This window comes from Neopelma chrysocephalum, unplaced genomic scaffold, assembly GCF_003984885.1.
Source record: "Neopelma chrysocephalum unplaced genomic scaffold, ASM398488v2 Primary Assembly neopelma1_42, whole genome shotgun sequence".
In the NCBI taxonomy this organism is placed as follows: domain Eukaryota; kingdom Metazoa; phylum Chordata; class Aves; order Passeriformes; family Pipridae; genus Neopelma; species Neopelma chrysocephalum.
This window is the reverse complement of record NW_020897700.1, coordinates 8,337,574-8,356,920: the sequence shown is the minus strand read 5'-3', so window position 1 is coordinate 8,356,920 and position 19,347 is coordinate 8,337,574. Positions and strand designations below refer to the sequence as shown.

Genomic DNA, 19,347 nt, shown 5'->3' with positions numbered 1-19,347 from the left:
CACCAGCGCCCCCCAGCCCGACCCCTCAGGGCACACTCCCGCTTCCCGCCGCCGTTCGAACTGGACGCGCCGCCGTCGGGAAGGAAGGAAGGAAGGGAAGGCGCGGGGAGGAGCCGCCGCGCCGGAACAGGAACAGGGACAGCGCCGCCACAGCCCAGCTCCGACCCTGGAAGGAAGGGGGCTCGTGCTGTTCATTCATTCTGTGTTTAGAGAATTCACACAACCATCACTCTGCTGAGTGTTTTTTCATTAATTAGTCTGACTAAAAAAAAAAAAAGACCAAACAACCACAAAACTCCACGATTCTTCTCCCCGCCCCCCTTCCCTGAACTGATGCTTTGCATGTGGAAAAACAAGTGGACGAGATTACTTCTGTAAAGATAACCTGAAATCTAAGATCAAAAACTTGTGATAATTATTTTTAACACAGAAAAACAGTACTTGCTATAATACCGTGCAAAAAAAAAAAAAGTACGCTTTACTTTAAACACTTAATTCCAATTAAATTGTTAATAAGAGATTTAGCAATTCATCAAAAGTCTCACTAGTTGAGAGGGGCCCTTTCAATGTCACATCTCTTCATCCACAGGTCAGAGTGTTCTTCCAAAGATCATCTGCCCAGCTACCCATTGTTACCTAACCCAATAAGCTAAAACACAGTGAAATAATGACTTTAGAATTAAACAGGTGGCAAGGTCTCTTTAGACTTCTAAGTTGCTGGCTATAACATCCAGCCTCACTTAGCAGTCCCTGAGGCAAGGCTAATACAGCACAGCTTTGTTTCAGTAGTGATATGTGGCTCTTCCAGGAAGCTTTCTTTGATAGAATGTGTTATGAACCTAAACGTCAGATCCAGCTGTCATCCATCTCTCAGCTATCTCCATTAGTGACACTTTACTCTGTCTTTCCAAGCAGCATACACACATACTTGGTTATTGAATAAGTAACAAAAATTTGGTTTAGATTTTTTTCAGTACAGAAGAAATGTATAAAGGAACATACAGGATCACTTCGAGGAGAAAGTCAACAATGGCTAGGAACAGAAGTGTGCTTAGTATCTCACAATGACATCTGTATGCACATAGAGCTCTAAGCAGTGTCCTGGTGGTGATGCTTCATCTACCCTGGTGTGGTAACTCTGCCCATGAAATCTTTTATACCATACCCCTGACTGAAGCCAGATGCACAGTGTAAGGGCAGGAATAAGGAAAACCACTACCACCTACAAGCTACATAAGAGTTTAAGAAAACTCCAGCTTTCATTCAAGTTATTTATGATGATGGTAAGAACACAACTGCCAGAAACTATACTGAGAACAGACAAACAATAGAAGATTTGTTTGTTTAGGAATATACTGAAAGAGCAAGTTACATACAACAGCATCCCTTTCTTACAAATACTGGCAAAAAACTTTAACATAAGAAGTTACTTTCCAAAAGTAAAAATGTAAACAACCAGCCTTTATACTGTATTTAGTATGTTTATAGCAGTGGAGCTTTACGGCGTGTCAGTTACCAAAGTACACCTGGGCTTGTTAGTCAGCAGCATTTCTTTGATAAACAAACACATCAAGGAGTTGAAATGCAGAAATATTTATTTTGGTTTCCTTCATTGGTTTTGAAAATTGTTTTGGTTTTATAAAACATAGAAATAGCCAACACTAAGCAAACATTTGAATTCCAATGTAACAAACTACTGCTCTAACAGTTGACTTGGATTTGTGTACCTTAATTGCACACATGTATGAAATTATGCTACAGAGTAGTGCATTACAATCACACACAAATCTTAGTGCAAACCTTGTTGTGCTTGTATTTTACATATATCCATGTTTTCAAAAAAACAGCAATGAATGCTAATGCAAAACCAATTCTATTAAGGATAGCAAAAGACTTATGCTGTAATAAGGCTTATTTCTGCTGATTTCTCAAACAAAAGGTAACTAGTTATTTTGCAATTTATCTGGGAATTAGGTTTTTATCCCTGAACAAATACCTATCCTGGGCCAACACACAGTTCTGTTGGCATATATAAATACTTCCAATTGCTGCAAAGCATCAGGCAAAAACATTCTACCTGAACTGTTTTGCTATTCAGTGAAGAATACTCAGTGGCTCATACATAAAGCATGGAGAACAGAGGTTATGTCAGAAGCTCTTCCACTTAGAGGACCTGGCACATTTTTTAAAAATGCATTTTAAATACAAGGTCATTACGGGAAACAAGTGGCTAGTACAGGTGCAGTGTTTACCCTGACTGTTAGCATAGCCCAGCCTCTGAATGGTTTGGTTTTTAAATCTCTAGTGTTCTTGCCAGAGTTAGGATCAGCTCATTTGCAGGGCTGGCACCACGTAGCAAAGGCTATACTTGCTGATTTAACCACATCCACACTTCTGGTGCAGAACCACATCTGTAGACTTACTCTGATGAACTTCTATTCATCAGTCTCCTTTGTGTGGAGTGCTGACTTCTACCTTATGAAAGTACATCTCAGAACTGGATGAAGATATAGAAGGGAGATACAACTCAGATGCCTTGCCCCAGTTCATATTAGGACTAATGAAAGATATGATACCAGCTATACAACTGTAAGGGCTTGGGTTTTTTTGGTGGTTGGGTGATGGGTTTTTTTTGAACAGACTAAGTCATTTTTCTGAAGATGCAAGATACTTAGAGGCATTTTCATAGCTGCCAAATCCTTTGTGGAATTGACAACTGCAAAACACACTGCAGACAGCAAACATGCTGGCAATAAAACCTTAGCTCCTTGGTGAAGGCGAGTCCCGTTTTTGGCCAAGGAAATATTAAATAACTTACATTATAGTTACCATTTATAGTTAAGGCTCTTTTTGGAAATTGTAGGTCACCATAAAAACAGTATGCAACACAACTTGACAGTAAGGCAGTGTTCCATTTCTTCAATGTTCCTATGGCAAGTACCCATTTTTGTACAAGTTAATGATTGCACAGTTTCCTTCCCTATGTTTGCTGTAGTCAAAATACAGATATGAAGACCAACAGTAGACATCATATGTGTGTCACTTTCCTCATTCCATTTGCAGTTACATTTTGGCATTAGCATAGAGTTCATCTATCTGTGACTGGAAGTATTTTCGCAGTTCTGGTCTCTTCGCCTTCAGTGTTGGTGTCAACAGGCCATTCTCAATAGAAAACATTTCAGAGTGCAGGACAATGTCTTTCACCTGGAAAATAAGAAGTTACTAGCCAAACTGCATTCCTTGAAATAGGAAAGGCTTTTAAAAATTTGCCCAGATATCATAAAGCCCATCACTTTAAAAGTTTTCCAGATGCAAATTAAAAGCAGTTTCTGGAGAATCAGATTATATTGGTGTTGAGAAGTTTAAAGAATTAGGTGTTTGGTTCTCACAAGTGTCTTACCTGTTCAAATGACTTCAAACCAGATTCTTTCCCAACTCTCACCATGTCTTCCAGAATGTATTTTTTGACATCCTGTGGATACAGGAATACGTTGTATAGCTTCATGCTTGTATAAGCATCAACTTGAAAAAGTTTATGCAGAACAGCTGTTTAGTTAGATATGTCTCACCTTGTTTTTGCATAGCTCTTGATAGGAGCCTTCAATTCCCTTTTTCTTGGCCCATTTGTGGAGAGAATCAGGATCAGGTACCACAATAGCTACTAAGAAGGCCTAAAAAGGAATTTTTTTCAAGCTTTTTTTCTTTATGCCAACACTTTAGTTCCTACACATTTCTTACTAGTCAGGTTTTGGCGAGTTTCTGATCCTGCTGTACAGTCAGCAGCTTTCTGCTACCTGAACACAGGACTGCAGTTCAGAAGCTTGCACTTAAGAGAATTACTCTTAAGACCCACACTTCTATTTACACTTGAAAGAACCTGGTTTTTTTGTATTTTTTTCCCCCCTGCATACTCTGAGCAAATTTATACACAGTCATTAATACCCAATTAAATTACTTCAGCTCTCCTACCTGGTCTGAAACTAAATACAGAAACATGCTATGTAACTGCTGAAATCCATTCAGAACCAAAATGTATAATGATAAAAACTTAAGATAAAAATTTAAGATTTCAGTCACAAAGCTTGGGGTGGGGGGGAGGAAGAAAAACTTTTCTGCAATCTCCTTTTGTAGTAAATTACCTGAAAAATGCTTACCTGCAAGCTCTCTCCATGAACAAACACCTGTGCAAGTGCTTCACATCTCAGATACACATTCTCTATTTTCTCTGGTGCTATGTACTCTCCCTGGGCTAGTTTAAATATGTGTTTTTTTCGGTCAATGATTTTCAACGTACCATTCTGTTGACAGAAATAACTTTCACTCAGAAGAGGCACTTCAAGTGGAAAAGCAATCTATGCAGCTTAAGCATGCTCAGTAAAACTGCGCTAGAGCCAGAATACTGTCAAACTAATGGTAGAAGGGAACAGGTTACACATCCATCTAATCTAAACTAGGGAAAGCCTCAGGACTGATACTGCCAATACTTTTTTAGCCCCAGGCATACAGATTTAGCTACAACAGTAACTATCCTCCTCCTCAAATTACTTATCTTTCACCTAATTCACTCTGTTCAATACCAAATGTTTTCCATTTTATTTGTTAAATTACTGGTAATAGCTACAGAAGTACCATTTCAGCTATGTAAGTTAACTTACTGGCAGCCACTTCCCAATATCTCCCGTATGAAGCCAACCATCTTTGTCCAGAGCTTCTGCTGTTTTTTCTGGATCTTTCAAATAGCCACGGAACACAATTGGCCCTTTTACACATACCTGAAAATAGCAGTTTGTTAATGTATGAAGCAAAGTTAATAATCACTATTTGCAACAAATGCTTTCTCCAATGGTTCTCAAAAACCCCCACTAAAAAGACAAGATGAAGTTCATGTGTTTGTGCAGATCTCTACTCATGGGTTTTGGAGACCTAACATTTTCCATTACTATGAAGTATACTAAGTCATTGGAAGCAACTGTTCTCTTACAGTCTAGCAGCAGTGTTCCTACCTGCTGTTTGAAAAATCTCAATTCATCAGAAGAAAAATGTTTTTATTTATGTGAAGAAATTCTGCTGGATCCAGAAATACTACCCCTCAGCCTGGCAACATGTTCATTTCAGCTTTTTTGTGCATTTTTTGCTAAAACTAGTGGGAAAACAAAAGAAAAACGAGCTGTATATGAAGCAAATGACATTTGTTGTCCAAAAGTAAACCACTTAACAGCTAAGGACTTAGAGCACTCAAGACTTTTCTATAAAGAAACCCAGCAATTTCATTAAATTGAAGTTTGTATGTGTGTACCAAGCAGAAAACCAAGAACAACTTCTCTGAATATAACTGGATGCATGGGAATTGTTAGGATTAAAAAATGTGCTTATAAGATATGAGAAAAGGACCAACATGATTAAAAGTTTATAGGTGAAGAGGTTGCCACAATTAGGTCAGACCTTACACACTAAATTGAAACAAAAGAATATGTCTCACTAAGAGAACATAAAAATAAAACAATTATTCAGGAACATGGAATAGAGCCTGAAGCATCCAGAGACACTCCCAGATTTAAGTATTTTCTTTGCATATATAACACCCAAGGTTGTAAGTTTTCTTTGGTGGGGAGAGGGGGGACACAGTATACAACTCTCACTATTTAAGGAATGGCAGGACTATAGAAAACCTTCCCTAAGAATGAGAACACAGAGATAGGCAAGATTAACAAGATTGAAGCAAAACTTAAAGTGCCCACTGCACACAACTGTTGAGGAATCAGGAGTCCAAAAACCTCAAAAGCTCTACAAAATATTCCTCAGAAGCAACAAAGGATTCAAACCATCATCCTAGCATGGGAGTGACTTGGCACACATGATGATAGGAGACAGTAAGAAGGGTCTGGTCTGGGCAATAGTATCAGAACTGTAGAATGAAATCTAGAAGATATGGGATAGAAAATGCAGTTTTAAGTTAAGCACAAATGAAGAATAAATATCAATTAAGGCCTATGCTAGGCCAACTATTATTCTAGGGCATTAGTACAATTGTAAAATGGGCAAGGAACTGGCTAAAAAGTCTTCAGGCACTAATACAGATTCTCAAACTAGAAGAAATTACTAATGTAGTTCAGCAACCAATTCTTGAAAAACTCATCCTAAGTATTTCAGTGCTTACCACATCATGCTGGTCAACTGCAGTACAATCAACATGAGATGTCAACAGGAGGGAGATCAGAGTGTTAATGAGGGTTCTGATGACCTTGTAGAGACAGTACCAAACTTGGAACCAAACCAATATCCCAGTCAAGTCCAAAGACTGACCAATCCAATGTTTAATTTTTCATGGCTCCTACCACCCCAGGAAGGCAGTAGGCAACAGCTTTTCCCAGTAGAGACAGCAAACCATTTATCTGTATCCTGCTAACTGGCACTAAGACCTCATTTTCATATGATCATATAACTATTCACAAATTTATCCTTCTCAAACATGGATAACTGACAAAAGTGAAAGCAAGGCTGACAGAGCAGAGAATATAGAAAGCTTACTCTCAGAAAGGAAGACTAGGAGTATTTAATCCTCCCTATCGTTTGCTTTTCAGCTGGAAGACTTATTTTAGGCAAATGGATAAGGAGAGCTAATTCCATAGCCATGGGCTTCAAGTTTTGTGAAACAAGTTGCAACACTTTTTTATATTCAGGATAGTTCACACTGAGGAAGTTTGTCTTTCAGGACTAAGACAGTACCTAATATATTAAGGGGCTACCATTTTTATCCTGGTCCAAAGTAACTCCTAATGCAGCAAACTTTTACAGCAAGTGCAAGTAAAATATTTTTAAGAATTAAAAAAAAAAAAAAACAAAACCAAAAAAATACGACTTAACTGTTTCTTATTATAAGAATTTATACTCAATTCCTCTAGCAGACCAGGCTTTAGAAGCATACCTAAAGTGAAGTAAAAGTTGCTGATGAAGACTAAATATGAGGTGATATGCAAAGACAGTAAAGAATTTTGACATTGCTCTGCACTTGCAAACAGTTTTTCACTACCAAGCTCAACAAAATCCTTGAGTATTTCTGTCTCTAGTCTCAGACAAACTACAACCAAAACAAAGATTATAAATTGTTTGTAGTCACAAAGCAGTCAATTTTAACTTACTAATTTCTCACTCCCTAGCTGCCCTCACAGCTTCTCAAAAGCATATGAAAGACATCACAGTTAATTTGCTTTCACAGCTTGGGGAAAGTAAATTACTACACAGACATCTGTTCAAAGTATATACACAAAGTTTGATCTGTATTTATTTTACTTGGAGAAAATATTTTAAACAACAGTCTATAGCATTACGTACAAAGCTGAGTCCTGAAAGTGCAATTTGTAAAACATGTTCAATTTGTGCAGGCTGCATAAAAAAAATGCAGAAAAATGTGCAGGCACTCATCACAAATCATCAGCAGCCTTCATGGCATTTTATCTCCATTTCTCTTAGAAGTGTTGCAGCCACTTTACATTACCTCATCTCACACATCAAATGCTAGGTAACCAGCTACATGCATCAGCTGCTCTCCAGCACTTGGCAGTAGCATGGCAGGGAAGTTCTCTGCTAGCATTCTGCTGAAGCATAAATGCAGTATGAGATGGCTACTTCTACCTTCTCAGCTATCCTACACAGCTGGAAGACAGTATGGTGGTCACACAATCATACATAATGTGGGATAACACATTACTATGTGTAGTGCTTTGAGCCAGGTTTTCCCCCTGAAATTAGGAAAGTGGTAACCCCCAGGGGGTGGTGACCCTTGGGGCTTGACCCAATCAGTGCTCCTGCAAAATATAAACATATCTCTGGAGACCAGAAAAGAAGCAGTGGTACTTGTTGTTAGAAGAAGAGGTGGCCATGTTGTGGTGAGCCACGAGGAGCTGGGGCTCCGGCCCCTTAGGGGGCTCTGCCCCCCCAGCCCCCGGTTGGGGGGCTGCAGGGACTCAGAACTGGGCTGAGTGCCTGTGGCTAAGAGCTGGGAGAATTTCTCCCTGTAGGCAGCCTTGGGAGACGCTGGGAGCAGACGGAGCAGCAGTAGACACAGCAGCGTCCGAAGAGCAGTGGCAAAGAGCCAACTGATAAGAACTAGAGAAGCAGCAGATGCCGGTATGCTGCATGGAAGACACAGAGATGTCTGAGGAGAAGGAATAAGCAGCAGCAGGAGTAGAACCGAGCCAGCAGCAGGAACAGAGTTTTGCGGGGTAAGAACTGGACAAACCAAAACCTCCAAACTCACTAGAGACCCCTCCGAGAAAGACGAGGGGGTGGTGGACTAAGAGGAGTCCTAAAGTGCAGTATGCACTGCTGAGAGGAGCTAAGAAGCTCCGGCGTCCTGAGAGCTAAAGCCAGGACAGCCAAAGGAATGTGTGTGTGGAGGGGGTGACCTTGGGCTTCCCCCCCCCCTTGCTGCAGCTTCAGAGAAGCTGGCAGCCATCTTTGAGTCAGAGCATGGAAGCTCTGTGAAGGGGCTTGATTTCCCCTGAGGATACCAGACCGTCACGAAGACCCCGGTGCTTCGTGATATGACCGTGGTGGCGCAACCGTGTCTGGGGTCAAGCAGTCCACGGAAAGACCCCCGTTTTGAGGACGGAGGGCCGAGGGGCTTGGAGACCCCTCATGTGTGCTGGCAGAGAGCCAGCAACTACTACTGCTGCCTGGAAGAGAAGAAGAGAGCCTGCTGCCTAGAGAGACCTGCTGCTCAGAGACTGGAAGGGGTCTTTTCTTCTTCTTCTCTCCTGGACTTTTATTTGGAGGGAGAAGAGATTTGGCCCATTGTAAATATTATTGTCATGGTAGAGATAGATATAGAGTTAAGATTGTATGCAGTGTATTATAGTATTTATTTATTTGTATAGTCCTGTAATATATTCCTTTCCCCCATATTGAGTCTCGTGTTTTTGTCTGGAAAACCCATCTCACATGGGGTTGAGATGTGGGAGGGGGGCTAGGAATTAGAATTGGATTTTGGGCTGTGTCAAACCATGACACTATGTAAGCTGCTTCTTCTCCCCTCCAATATACTATTTCCTGTTTCACTTCTGTGAATCATTAACTGGTATTGCACACAGGCATCTTAGATTTTAGGTAACAGGCCATGTTTAGCACTTTTACTAAACTTAGTTGTTATTTCAGTAACAAAAAACATTTTCCAAGATTTCACAAGAGGCTCATATTGACCTTCTGAAATTACTTACCTCACCCTCTCCTTTGGAAGCCAAGTAATTCATTTCTTGTACATCAACAAGCTTGATGATATTGCATGGCATTGGTGCTCCAACATGACCTATTAAATAGAGTAACACCTCCACAGTCTGAACTGCTTTTTAGCCAGATTCTTTAAAAAATAAGCTGGTTTCACACTGAAGAAAGATAGAAAACTCATTTCTGGTAGCTTAAGATTGCTGGCACTGAAACATTAAATATCCAGATATCCCTAGAATGTTACAAGCTGAACCATCTACTTGGGCCTGCTTTTTCTTATAATCAGGATCCTCACTCTACATACATATTTAAGCAGCAGAAGTCTCATTATAGTTTCAATTATCAATATTATTTCAGTTAGGGAGGTAGAGATGTAACAGCTGACAGAAGTGCAGACTCTTCATTCCAACACCAAAAATTGCCATTTAGATTTCCAGCACATTCATTTTCCAGAACATTCATAGCTATTTAGGAGTAGAAACTTCAAGGGATGCCTTCAAAACTTTTTATTTCATTTGAAGAAAACCAATCTTCTCCTTCATGATAGGTGTTACTGAAGATTAAATAATATCAGGGACCTCTGAAAAATTTCAGCACCCTGAAATTTAACAGATAGGCAGACTATTAAACATCATACCTGCTGTCCAGTCGCCAGGCAATGACAGGGAGCATCCAGCTGTGCATTCAGTCTGTCCATAACCTTCATAGAACTAGAATGTGGAAACAAAATATTATCTAAATCATTAAACATACAGTTTCTTCATTAAAATGAAATTAATATTTTGTTTCTTTTTTCTAGTTGTTTAAATTTGAGTGTAACAAGATTCCCAGCATCTTCTAAAAAGAATATTAGTTTCATCACAATACATAATTTTAAGTGCTTATATTCCACCTTCAGTTCCAATATTTACTCAAAGTCTCCCTCAATTTCACATAGCTTATGACACCTGTTTTGATTAAAACAGAAAGCACCAGAGGAAGCAAGAAAAAGAAATAAAGAACCATAGCACTAGCAGTGACTTCCTTCACATCATTTAAAGACAGGTTTGTCCAAGACAGCCAGGAATGGAATCCCTACACCCCATCACAGCTCTGTGATTATTATATACAAGACAGGTTTTTCTATGCAAAATGCATTGCTACACCAGCACACCACTGAAAAGTTGAAGTTACAGAAGCCTGACATTTTACAGTATTTTTGTTTTCTATCCTTGACATTTATTTCAACACATTTGTTCCATTCTGTGCCATTGTTATTCAGGTTTCACCTCCAAAACATACTCTGAAGAGGCTTTGAAGATAAATGCAATGTGTGCAAACTGATTCACCCCAACCTCATCTTCAAAGAAACAACACTAACAATAACATCACATGGATTATTAGATTGTCTAAAGCTGCAAATACTTCTGTAAGCAATGCAAACTACAGAAATTTAATCCAGATGTGTAATTTATTGTTTACAGCAGCCCATCAGAAAAAAAAAAATCTTCCCTTTAAGACAGGTTCATTTAAAAGACTTTGGGATGAATGCAGAAATTTCAGGGGACTGAGAGAAACTCAGAAAAAGAGTATGAACTTGTGCAATCTCCAAGAATATCAGAGAGTTATCCATATAATCAGACTACTGAAAATGCTCTAACATCAAAGCTGGAACCAGGCATTAAAATCTTTATGTTTTAGGATTAAGGCCAAGCAACTCACCTGACAACCAAGAGCTGTTCTCAGGAAGGTCAGTACACTTGCAGATACAGGTGCTGCTCCTGTAACCATCAGCCTTACTTTTCCTCCCAAACTTGCCTACAACAGACACAAGATACTGTGGACACCAAAAGCATTTTAGAGATATTTCCAGAGTCGCCTTCTATTCCACCCTCAGCCACTGTTCACCTACAGTGCCACCCACAAGTGTTAAAGAATAAAGTTTAGTCTACTATTGCAAGCTGTCTTTCTTGCGGTGTTTTTAGTCTCATTAATGGCTGGAAGACATGATATCTCAAACAAACAGTATCAATACAGACTATGCTGTGGTGTCACTGCAATGCAGACTCTGCCAAAAGTTTGAAGAGCTTAAGCCATGGCCTTACAGTGATGGCTTTATTTTTAACTGCCTTCTATCAGCTTCTCATACATCCTGAATGCTATAAAAAGCAGCCAGGAGCATGTTGTACAACCAAGGTTAAGGCCATAGCAAGTGAGTGTCAGATATAACAGCAGGCATCCTTACTAGTAACCTTACTAGTAACCAACAGGGAGGAGACAGTAGGGGCTACAGGTGGCACTGTGTCATATTCAGCATTCCTCCTTCAGGAGGAATGCGTTTGCTTTCAAAGTGGTAAGAAAGAAGCACCAGACTGTTTTAGAGTAACTTCCTTAATACAGTTAGCTGATACTATGAGAACTAAGGGAATTGAAAAAATGAGGTTGAAAATAAAGACAGCTCTGATTTTTATTCTGAGTAGCCACGTAGACTTTAATCAGTGATGAAAGCCATACCAGATTATAAACACTCATATGAAATTCAGTAACTGCAAACTTCAACTCAGAAGCTTTCAAGCATACCTGTATTTTGCGGAAGATGACTTTATCCCAGAAACTGTTATTTCTAACTATACCACTTCTGAGTTCTGCTTCTTTCCTCTTGGAAGCAAAATCCAGCAGCCACCGCTTTAATGAAGTATCTGCCTGTCCAAAAATCTATTAAGAAAGATGAACTATGGTTAGAAGCCTGGCAGACTACCTGCTATTCCCTTTTTCTTACAGATGCATGCATAGAGACTCTTAACAGTGAAAACCAAGGAAATTAAAACAACCTTTATTGGTAGGCATCTTAATTCTAGGAAGAAATACTTGAGTATTTTTATTTTAACCTCTACCTCAGTTCAAGAGTTGAAATAAGCACTTAACTAATTCTTGATATCCAAACTGTGTGATGCTGTTTCAATGTATAATTTCTTCATTAAAATGTATGAATGAAAATGGATGGCTTACTTTTCTATTCTAGTATCATCAAAATTCAAATTGAGTATAATCAATGTTGAGGCGCTTTCTGAAAAGCGCCCTATCATAATACGTAAAGTAACGCGTGGTGTTCTGAGGAGATGCAGGTAACCTCAGAAACAACAAATGGAGATCTGTCTTGCATTCACAAACTTGCACTTTAGATCACTTGTCAAAGGCTCCTTCTAGTTGTTCTCAGGAAGCCACAGAGCAGACTGAACAGCAAACCACACATTAGTATATTCATTTGGAAAAAGGAAAACCCAGTCACTCTTCAGCATTATGCCCCCCCACCAGAGTTCCCCAACTTGTTCACTTCATATGCCAGGTTACTGCGAGGCTGGATGAGGGTGAAACAGTGCTGTAGCAGTCTGAAAGCCTCAGGGCACCAGACTTCACAACCAAGAGGACATCATGAGAAGAAAGTCCTAAGCTTTGTCTCTGCTTCTCAAATTCCAGTACAGAATTTGTGTGCAGTATGAGGCATTGCATTTGAAGCACTAAAGGCTGGTCTCAGGATTTCCTCCCCTCCAATGAATTTTGGTCATGAGGTCAAACAGAACCTTGTGTTACTTGCTGTTCCTCTAGTCTCATAAGCAGAGAAATGTCCTGGCTAAGACAGCATAGACAGCTCTGCCATTTCTTTAGCAGTCAGAGGACTTAACATCCTTTAAATCCTCTGCCTGTATCCTATGAAGAGTCAGTTGTCCAAATGCAAAAGGACAACTTAAAATCTGAAGTTCAAGAAAGAATCTGCTTCCAAATTCCCATCTCAGATGACCCTGAGCAGGCAAGCAGCACACACAGGAGAGTGGAGCTACTGACACACCTCTCTCCAGCACTCCCAACTGGCTGGTTTACAGTTCTCCCAGCTAGAACACACTGGCTGCTGTGTAGGAAACTTGTATGTGTCCATGCAACACAGGCAAATACCTGACCTTGCTTTGCAAATTCCACTCCATGAGTCAGATGCTAAAAGTGTGGCATGCAGATGCCAAGCCTCATTTTCATGTTGTAGACGAGACTTAAATAACTTGCTCAGAGCAAAACAGTAAGTCATTTATCAAGACAGAGAAAACCAAGTTCCCTAGTCAGACTTTTGAACACTAGTATTTGCTGCCTGAAAGTGTTGTAATACAACCAGTACTACTCCCTGCACTTTCAGCTCTCTTTTAGGAAGAGAAACACAAATTTCCATTTAATATTCCAGAGTACAGCCAGTTACTCCTACCCTGGCAGCACAAACTTCATGAAGTCTCTTAAAAACCCTGCACAGGTCTAGACATATGCCTGTAGACTTACCTTGTCAAACATTCTGTTCAACAGTCTTGGTACTACAGGAAATACAGTTGGCTGCAGTGTTTTTAGGTCATCCATAAGTAGTCTGATATCCCCTTGAAAGAATCCTATCCGAGCTCCATGGCACAGAACCACACACTGTTAGAAAAAAGTAAACAAACACTCTGAAAACACAGGAAGTACAATGTGTTCTAGCTGTATATGTATGACATATCCTATGCAGTGTGGACTGTGCAGAATCCACCTTAAATCCTCTCAGCTTCTGGACTAGTTCTGCAGCATTCTCAGACTACACAAGCCAAAGACTTTCAAGCTGAGCACAAAAGCCCCTATGCAAAAAAGGCAGTTGGTCAAATAAGACAATGTCAGTGACTCAAGAGGTAGCAAAAGACTGAAAAGCAGAACTTCTCCATTTTAAATATTTAATAATCTTATTTAAAAATACTAAACTTCCACATGTTCCCTGATATATACTAAGAAATTATGCATTTAAACTCAGCACAAGCTATTTACTAGTCCAGTGGAGATTTCTGCCTTATGCTACTTCATTCCCATTCTCTGAACTCCAATTTTCCTTCTCATGTCACAGGATTTGTTAGGTGATCAAGATGCTCTTTAAAAGATTCTAGATTCTAGCAGAGCCACTGTTTATTTCTGCATCGCTTCAGACCTACACAAAGGAAGGCAGACTTAATCCTGTTGTGTTCTATACTCTCTGTTAAGAGTCTAGAAGCTTCACCCCTCACCCCGCTCCCCCTTTCTTTCTTCTATTTTTTTTTTGGTTTTAACTTATTCTTTTTAACATCTCTTCTTTCCTCGGATTTATACCTACCTGTTTTTATTTCTCCAACTTCCTCCATAACACCTACTCCCTCATTTCCTGCCATCCATTCTCTCATTTTCTGCATGAGACACGCTAAAGTGTCACTTTTCCCCTTCACCCGTGTTTTGCCACCATCTGCTAAAAGCAGCAAATGTATCAGTCCAGATGGACTAAGCAGCAACTGGCTTTACTAGGTGCAAACATATTTGTCATGTCAAGTTCATTGACCCTCTAACTTCCTTATGAAGTCAAAAAACGGCAAACATCAACTTTACAACAGGACTCTAAAGATTGCTTCTCACAGAGCCTGTGTTCATATCTACCCCAAACAGTAACAAATCTTTCCTGCTTTCTACCAAAAGTGTTCTTACTTCACGTCCTCATATAAACATACAAGAAATCACCTACTTTGTACAGGCCTCAAACAGCACAGGAATTCTGCAATCCAAACACTTTTATTCTAAAGGATAAAATTAAAAGAAAGTTCCCATCCTGTTTCTACTGTATAATCAAGAGCAGAGCTGCTACCTACAGAGCTTGTATCTTCTGGTGCAAGACAGGGGAGTAAAACAGACATTGAAGATGACTGCTACCAATGTTACCAGGAGAAGGAGTGCTGAAAGCCTAGGAGTGCCTGTACACCTCAGTTATGCTCTAATTCCCAATCTTCATAACATATGACACACTCATATATACATTTTTGTACGTATACATACACACCACCCTTGGCAGAAAGTTTAAGATTCCTAACAGAAATCACAGGACAATTTCTGGCAAATGTGACTTTTCACATTTGCACAGATGTTGTTTATTTCCCTACATAAACCCTGAACACATGTATTTGCAATCTCACCTGAGGAAGATATGTTAATTCAACTTCAATAAGTGCAGTAATTAAATACCAGTGCCTCTGCAGTATATGAGTAGTTTGAGGGAATTGCATCCTTTCAGTAACATATAGCACTCAACTATGGGCTCAGAGGTCCTCAAGACTGCCAGTATTAAGACAACCTAAGTTCCCTCATTCCCAAAAATTAAGCCCCAGATTTTTCTGTACAATAAAACAAGTGATCCAAGAGAACTTCAAAGTTTGTCACTTAAGGGGCATTAAAAGCCACTTCTGTTTCCTGGAAGAGAATTCCACAGAAGCAAACCTCCTTCCTCCTTACAGAAATTTTTTGGAAGCAATGGTAAGTTTAATCAACCTAAAATTAGTTTTGTGTAAGCAAACAGGATGCCACACTATAAAACAAATTTTTGAAGTTTGCAGACTAAGGAATGGCATAGATTTTCAACAGTGCACTGATTATACTGGAAGGAACTTCTACGCACTGTACATGTGCTAAGGGATTGTCTCATGTTCTAGTAAACCAGTTTCTTATTAACCCTAACTGTAAGGTTAATGCTTATATTTTAGCATGAAAACCAATGGTTGAGTGCTCACTGGATATGGGACTCTGTTTTCCTGAACCTTATTTCAAGCTTTCATATACATGTGCAAGAGTCAAGAAGCAAGACCATGTATCACCTGGATCCAAGAGACGTGCATTCTGTAAGACAAGCAAGCTTGTCAGTAATTCAGTACAACAGATGCTTACCTCAACAATCCTCTCAAACATATGAGCCAGGGGCAGGAATGATATCAGAACATCATCAGAGGAAGGCATAAATGTTTTCTGAAAGTGTTAATAAAAGTTTAATTCTCATTGATTCTCTATTTTGCCTAAGAAACACAACAGTGAAATCTAGCATCTAAACTCCAGAGCACAGCCCTCGCTTTAGTTTTGTTTGTAATGAAGCTGCTTTGTCTTTCATCAGGAAGACTGCAGCAATGACTTCTAGCATGAGTAAAGACACACTGCAGAAATTATAGTCTTTTAGAGTTGATTACAGTGACCAGATTATTATAACTTACTATTCATAGGACTATGAATAGAAATAAATTCTGATAGAAGCCACAGAAAGTTCCATTACACACATTGGGAGAGAGGGGAAACAAAAAGGGTTAAAAGAGTATGCCTTTGGGGTTAAAAAAAAACACTTTCATCTTAGATCAGTAAGCTTCCTTGAACAATTTACACTAAGGTTGCTATCAGGAGTGCCTTACTTGAGCTAATTGTGAGACCAGTTGCTTAAAGACAATTCTATTTGCATAGTACTTGGCAAAAAAAGTACAAGTGTACTTTTAATTGCATCTGCATGTGTTAGAACCATCTTCTTAACTAGCCTACAGATGAACTTTAGTCGCCTATTGTAAGCTGTAAGTTAACACTGTATCAAGTAAAAATACAACGTCATGCTCCTTGGTCCTTTATGCAAAGGCTTTAAATATTTCGAGGGTTTAAAATACGATAGCTTCTCCCATCCTCAGGGGAAAAAGGTTAGGTTCTACACACACCTTCTAACAGAGCTTGCACTAATGAAAAACATTATACGCCCACGGCACAATGTAATGTCCATCCAACATTAGGATCTCTGTAGCATTTTGCTTAGATCAGAACAAATTGTAAACCTGTCAGTTTCTTGGCAGTGACAGAAGAAACCAGTAAACATTGACTTCTGACTAGTGGGGACAGAGAGCTGTCAAGTTACATTTTCGCTTGTCTCTTACTAAAAACTTAAAACCAAAGTTAATGAGATTTTAATGTTTGTTTTACTCATGAGATTATTTCCCTTCATGCAAGTGTACAATGTTAATCTTTGTAGCTTACCTCTGTAGTTTTCACAAAAGCTGAAGCATTGCTGACTATGTTTTGATGAGTGATCATAGCTCCTTTAGGGTTTCCTAAGGAAGAAGGATGTGAGGATTCAACAGTGAAATTTAGATCCTTTAAGTTAAGCAGTGGTAAAACTAATCTGATAGCATTCTTTGATATTAATACATTTCTTATGTATCAACTAAACGAAGGCTGAAAACTTACTAACACTTTCAACAACAGCTGGCAACAGTTAAGTAGTAAGTTTGTCCTGAAGGCCTAAAATTTTTTAAGGAGAGTAAATCCTTAAGAAATTGTTGTGTTTCTTGGATAAGCTTCTCATTCAAAATTCAACTGTTCTGTGAAGACGCTGCAATCAAACCCAGACTAATTTCTGTTCTCATGGAAATTTAAAAGCATAGCTTGTCATTGTACTCTTTCCTTTTGCTCTGTGCCAGTGTTGGGTATTAACTCACAAATGTCAAGCAAGCGACATCTTGACAGTCTTTGTTTTGGTCTTACAGCAAGGCTGCTTAGAGGTATGGAACAACTTTGCTAATACAGTACAAAAAAGACTATGGAAGAATTGATATATTGTCTGAGGTCTGATGCATAGCCCTTATTACTATGCAAATACAGGTTCAATACTTAACTTATTTCCAAGACCAAAAATGTAACACCTCCACCCCCAATACTGCAATCCCATATTGTTTGGGGGGGGTAGGGAGGAAAGAAAGATATCAGCGGGAGCCTTACCATAACACTTCCCCAGCTACTACTTGCCAAAAAGATGTAGCAGTAGGGGAAAGTCTTGGAAAAAAAAGTAGGAGGGCTTCTGAATTAATTTTGCACATACAGGACAATAAATTCTGCATAATGTAATGAGGTGTACCTGTCGTTCCACTGGTGAAACAGATGACTGCTAGATCTTCTGGTTTCGGAGGCTATGAGAGTTAAGAAAGTATTAGTATGGTTAAGATAACAAGCAAAAATATTTTTCTGGACAAAATAAAGATACTAGTGTTACTTTTGAGCTACGGGAGATAGGGAGATTTGCTAGTTTGATCTAAAGAATGCTCACCAGCTTCAGATTGTCACTTGAACTAATTTCATACTTACCATAGGTTTTTGCCTGTGTGCTCTTCCCAGCTCCTACAGAAAGAAGAGAAAAGGGAAAGAGTTTAGACACATACATGTAACTTTCTTGCTTTAAATATATCAAACATTACAAACACCATAATACTTCGCTATTTAGACTGTCTGTTATGGCATTTTAACTTGTTTAGCAACCTGATCCTAATGGGTGGCATCCCTACCCATGGCCAAAGGGTTGCAACTATATGATCTTTAAGGTTCCTTCCAACCCAAACCATCCTATGATTACTATAAGAGTAACAAAGACTTTAAAAGACATTTTAAAAACGTATGTAATAACTACTATGTTCTACAAATACAAAAAGGATAACTTAACTAAAACTCACAAAGGTTTTTTCCAGCTAGCATACCAGAGGTCGTGCTCAAGGGGATGCTCAAGGTTTAGCAGCGTTATGACAAGACAAACAATCAATCCTATACTTCATGCAGAAGATGTGCCACTGACAATTGTTGAATAGATGAAGCAATATCCATCTCAGTAAGCACCTCACACTATCACTGCTTGTGAGAAGGAAGACACTTTCCCCATGGAAGGGGTCATTGGTGGTTTGTAATCCTTTTATACAGGAGTGGAGGTACAGGAATCTCTCATGCAGAACCTCTTCCATCTCCCTCCTTACTCACTTAGGCCTGAGCATTAAGTCAGAGGTCTTTACTCAGAAGAGAAAGGACACAAAAACGATCCTTTTATCAAAGAATACAATAATTAAGAAGAAATATTTGCAAGCTGACCTTCAGTATCTATGAGCTTTAAAGTTTCAAATCAAGACATTACTGTTACGCCTATTTAAGACAATAGTAGCTTAAGGACTTATGCAAGTTAAAGTTGACCTTTTGTTAAGTATAGCTTTGAAAGCACCCTTTGAGGACAGACATCAACTTCACCATTACCTTTACATTCCAAGTACTCAACAACAGTACCATGCATTCCTTTACTAGCCCTAGAAATCCTTTAGTATGATGTACCTCTCCGATCACCCCAAGAAGTTTAAGACAAGGAATGTCTGGAAACAGTTAACATTCCCATACCTGCGGGCTTGCCTTTTTGAAAGGGTGCATTATGCAAAGACTTGCCATTATGACAAGCAGTTGTCTGCTCAAAGCATCATCTGCATTTCAAGTACCAGGGTAAGCTCAGTACCTCCCTACAACCTG

At 39.2% G+C, this 19,347-nt stretch overlaps 1 protein-coding gene across 2 annotated transcripts in view; it reads right to left on the bottom strand.

Annotated features, from left to right (window-relative positions):
- Nucleotides 1-1,440: 1,440 nt before the first annotated feature.
- ACSL1 (acyl-CoA synthetase long chain family member 1) overlaps nucleotides 1,441-19,347 on the bottom strand; it is a 39,532-nt gene continuing 21,625 nt past the window's right edge. For both annotated transcript variants that reach the window (XM_027676616.1, XM_027676617.1), the window contains exons 8-21: nucleotides 18,157-18,189; nucleotides 17,930-17,981; nucleotides 17,053-17,126; nucleotides 15,940-16,017; nucleotides 13,522-13,656; nucleotides 11,782-11,916; nucleotides 10,924-11,019; nucleotides 9,860-9,932; nucleotides 9,216-9,304; nucleotides 4,656-4,772; nucleotides 4,155-4,298; nucleotides 3,570-3,671; nucleotides 3,401-3,472; nucleotides 1,441-3,204 (exon numbers count right to left, since the gene is read on the bottom strand). In XM_027676616.1, the coding sequence (XP_027532417.1) occupies nucleotides 3,064-3,204; nucleotides 3,401-3,472; nucleotides 3,570-3,671; nucleotides 4,155-4,298; nucleotides 4,656-4,772; nucleotides 9,216-9,304; nucleotides 9,860-9,932; nucleotides 10,924-11,019; nucleotides 11,782-11,916; nucleotides 13,522-13,656; nucleotides 15,940-16,017; nucleotides 17,053-17,126; nucleotides 17,930-17,981; nucleotides 18,157-18,189 (1,341 nt within the window). In that variant the 3' untranslated portion in view covers nucleotides 1,441-3,063. The remainder of the gene's footprint in view (nucleotides 3,205-3,400; nucleotides 3,473-3,569; nucleotides 3,672-4,154; nucleotides 4,299-4,655; nucleotides 4,773-9,215; nucleotides 9,305-9,859; nucleotides 9,933-10,923; nucleotides 11,020-11,781; nucleotides 11,917-13,521; nucleotides 13,657-15,939; nucleotides 16,018-17,052; nucleotides 17,127-17,929; nucleotides 17,982-18,156; nucleotides 18,190-19,347) is intronic.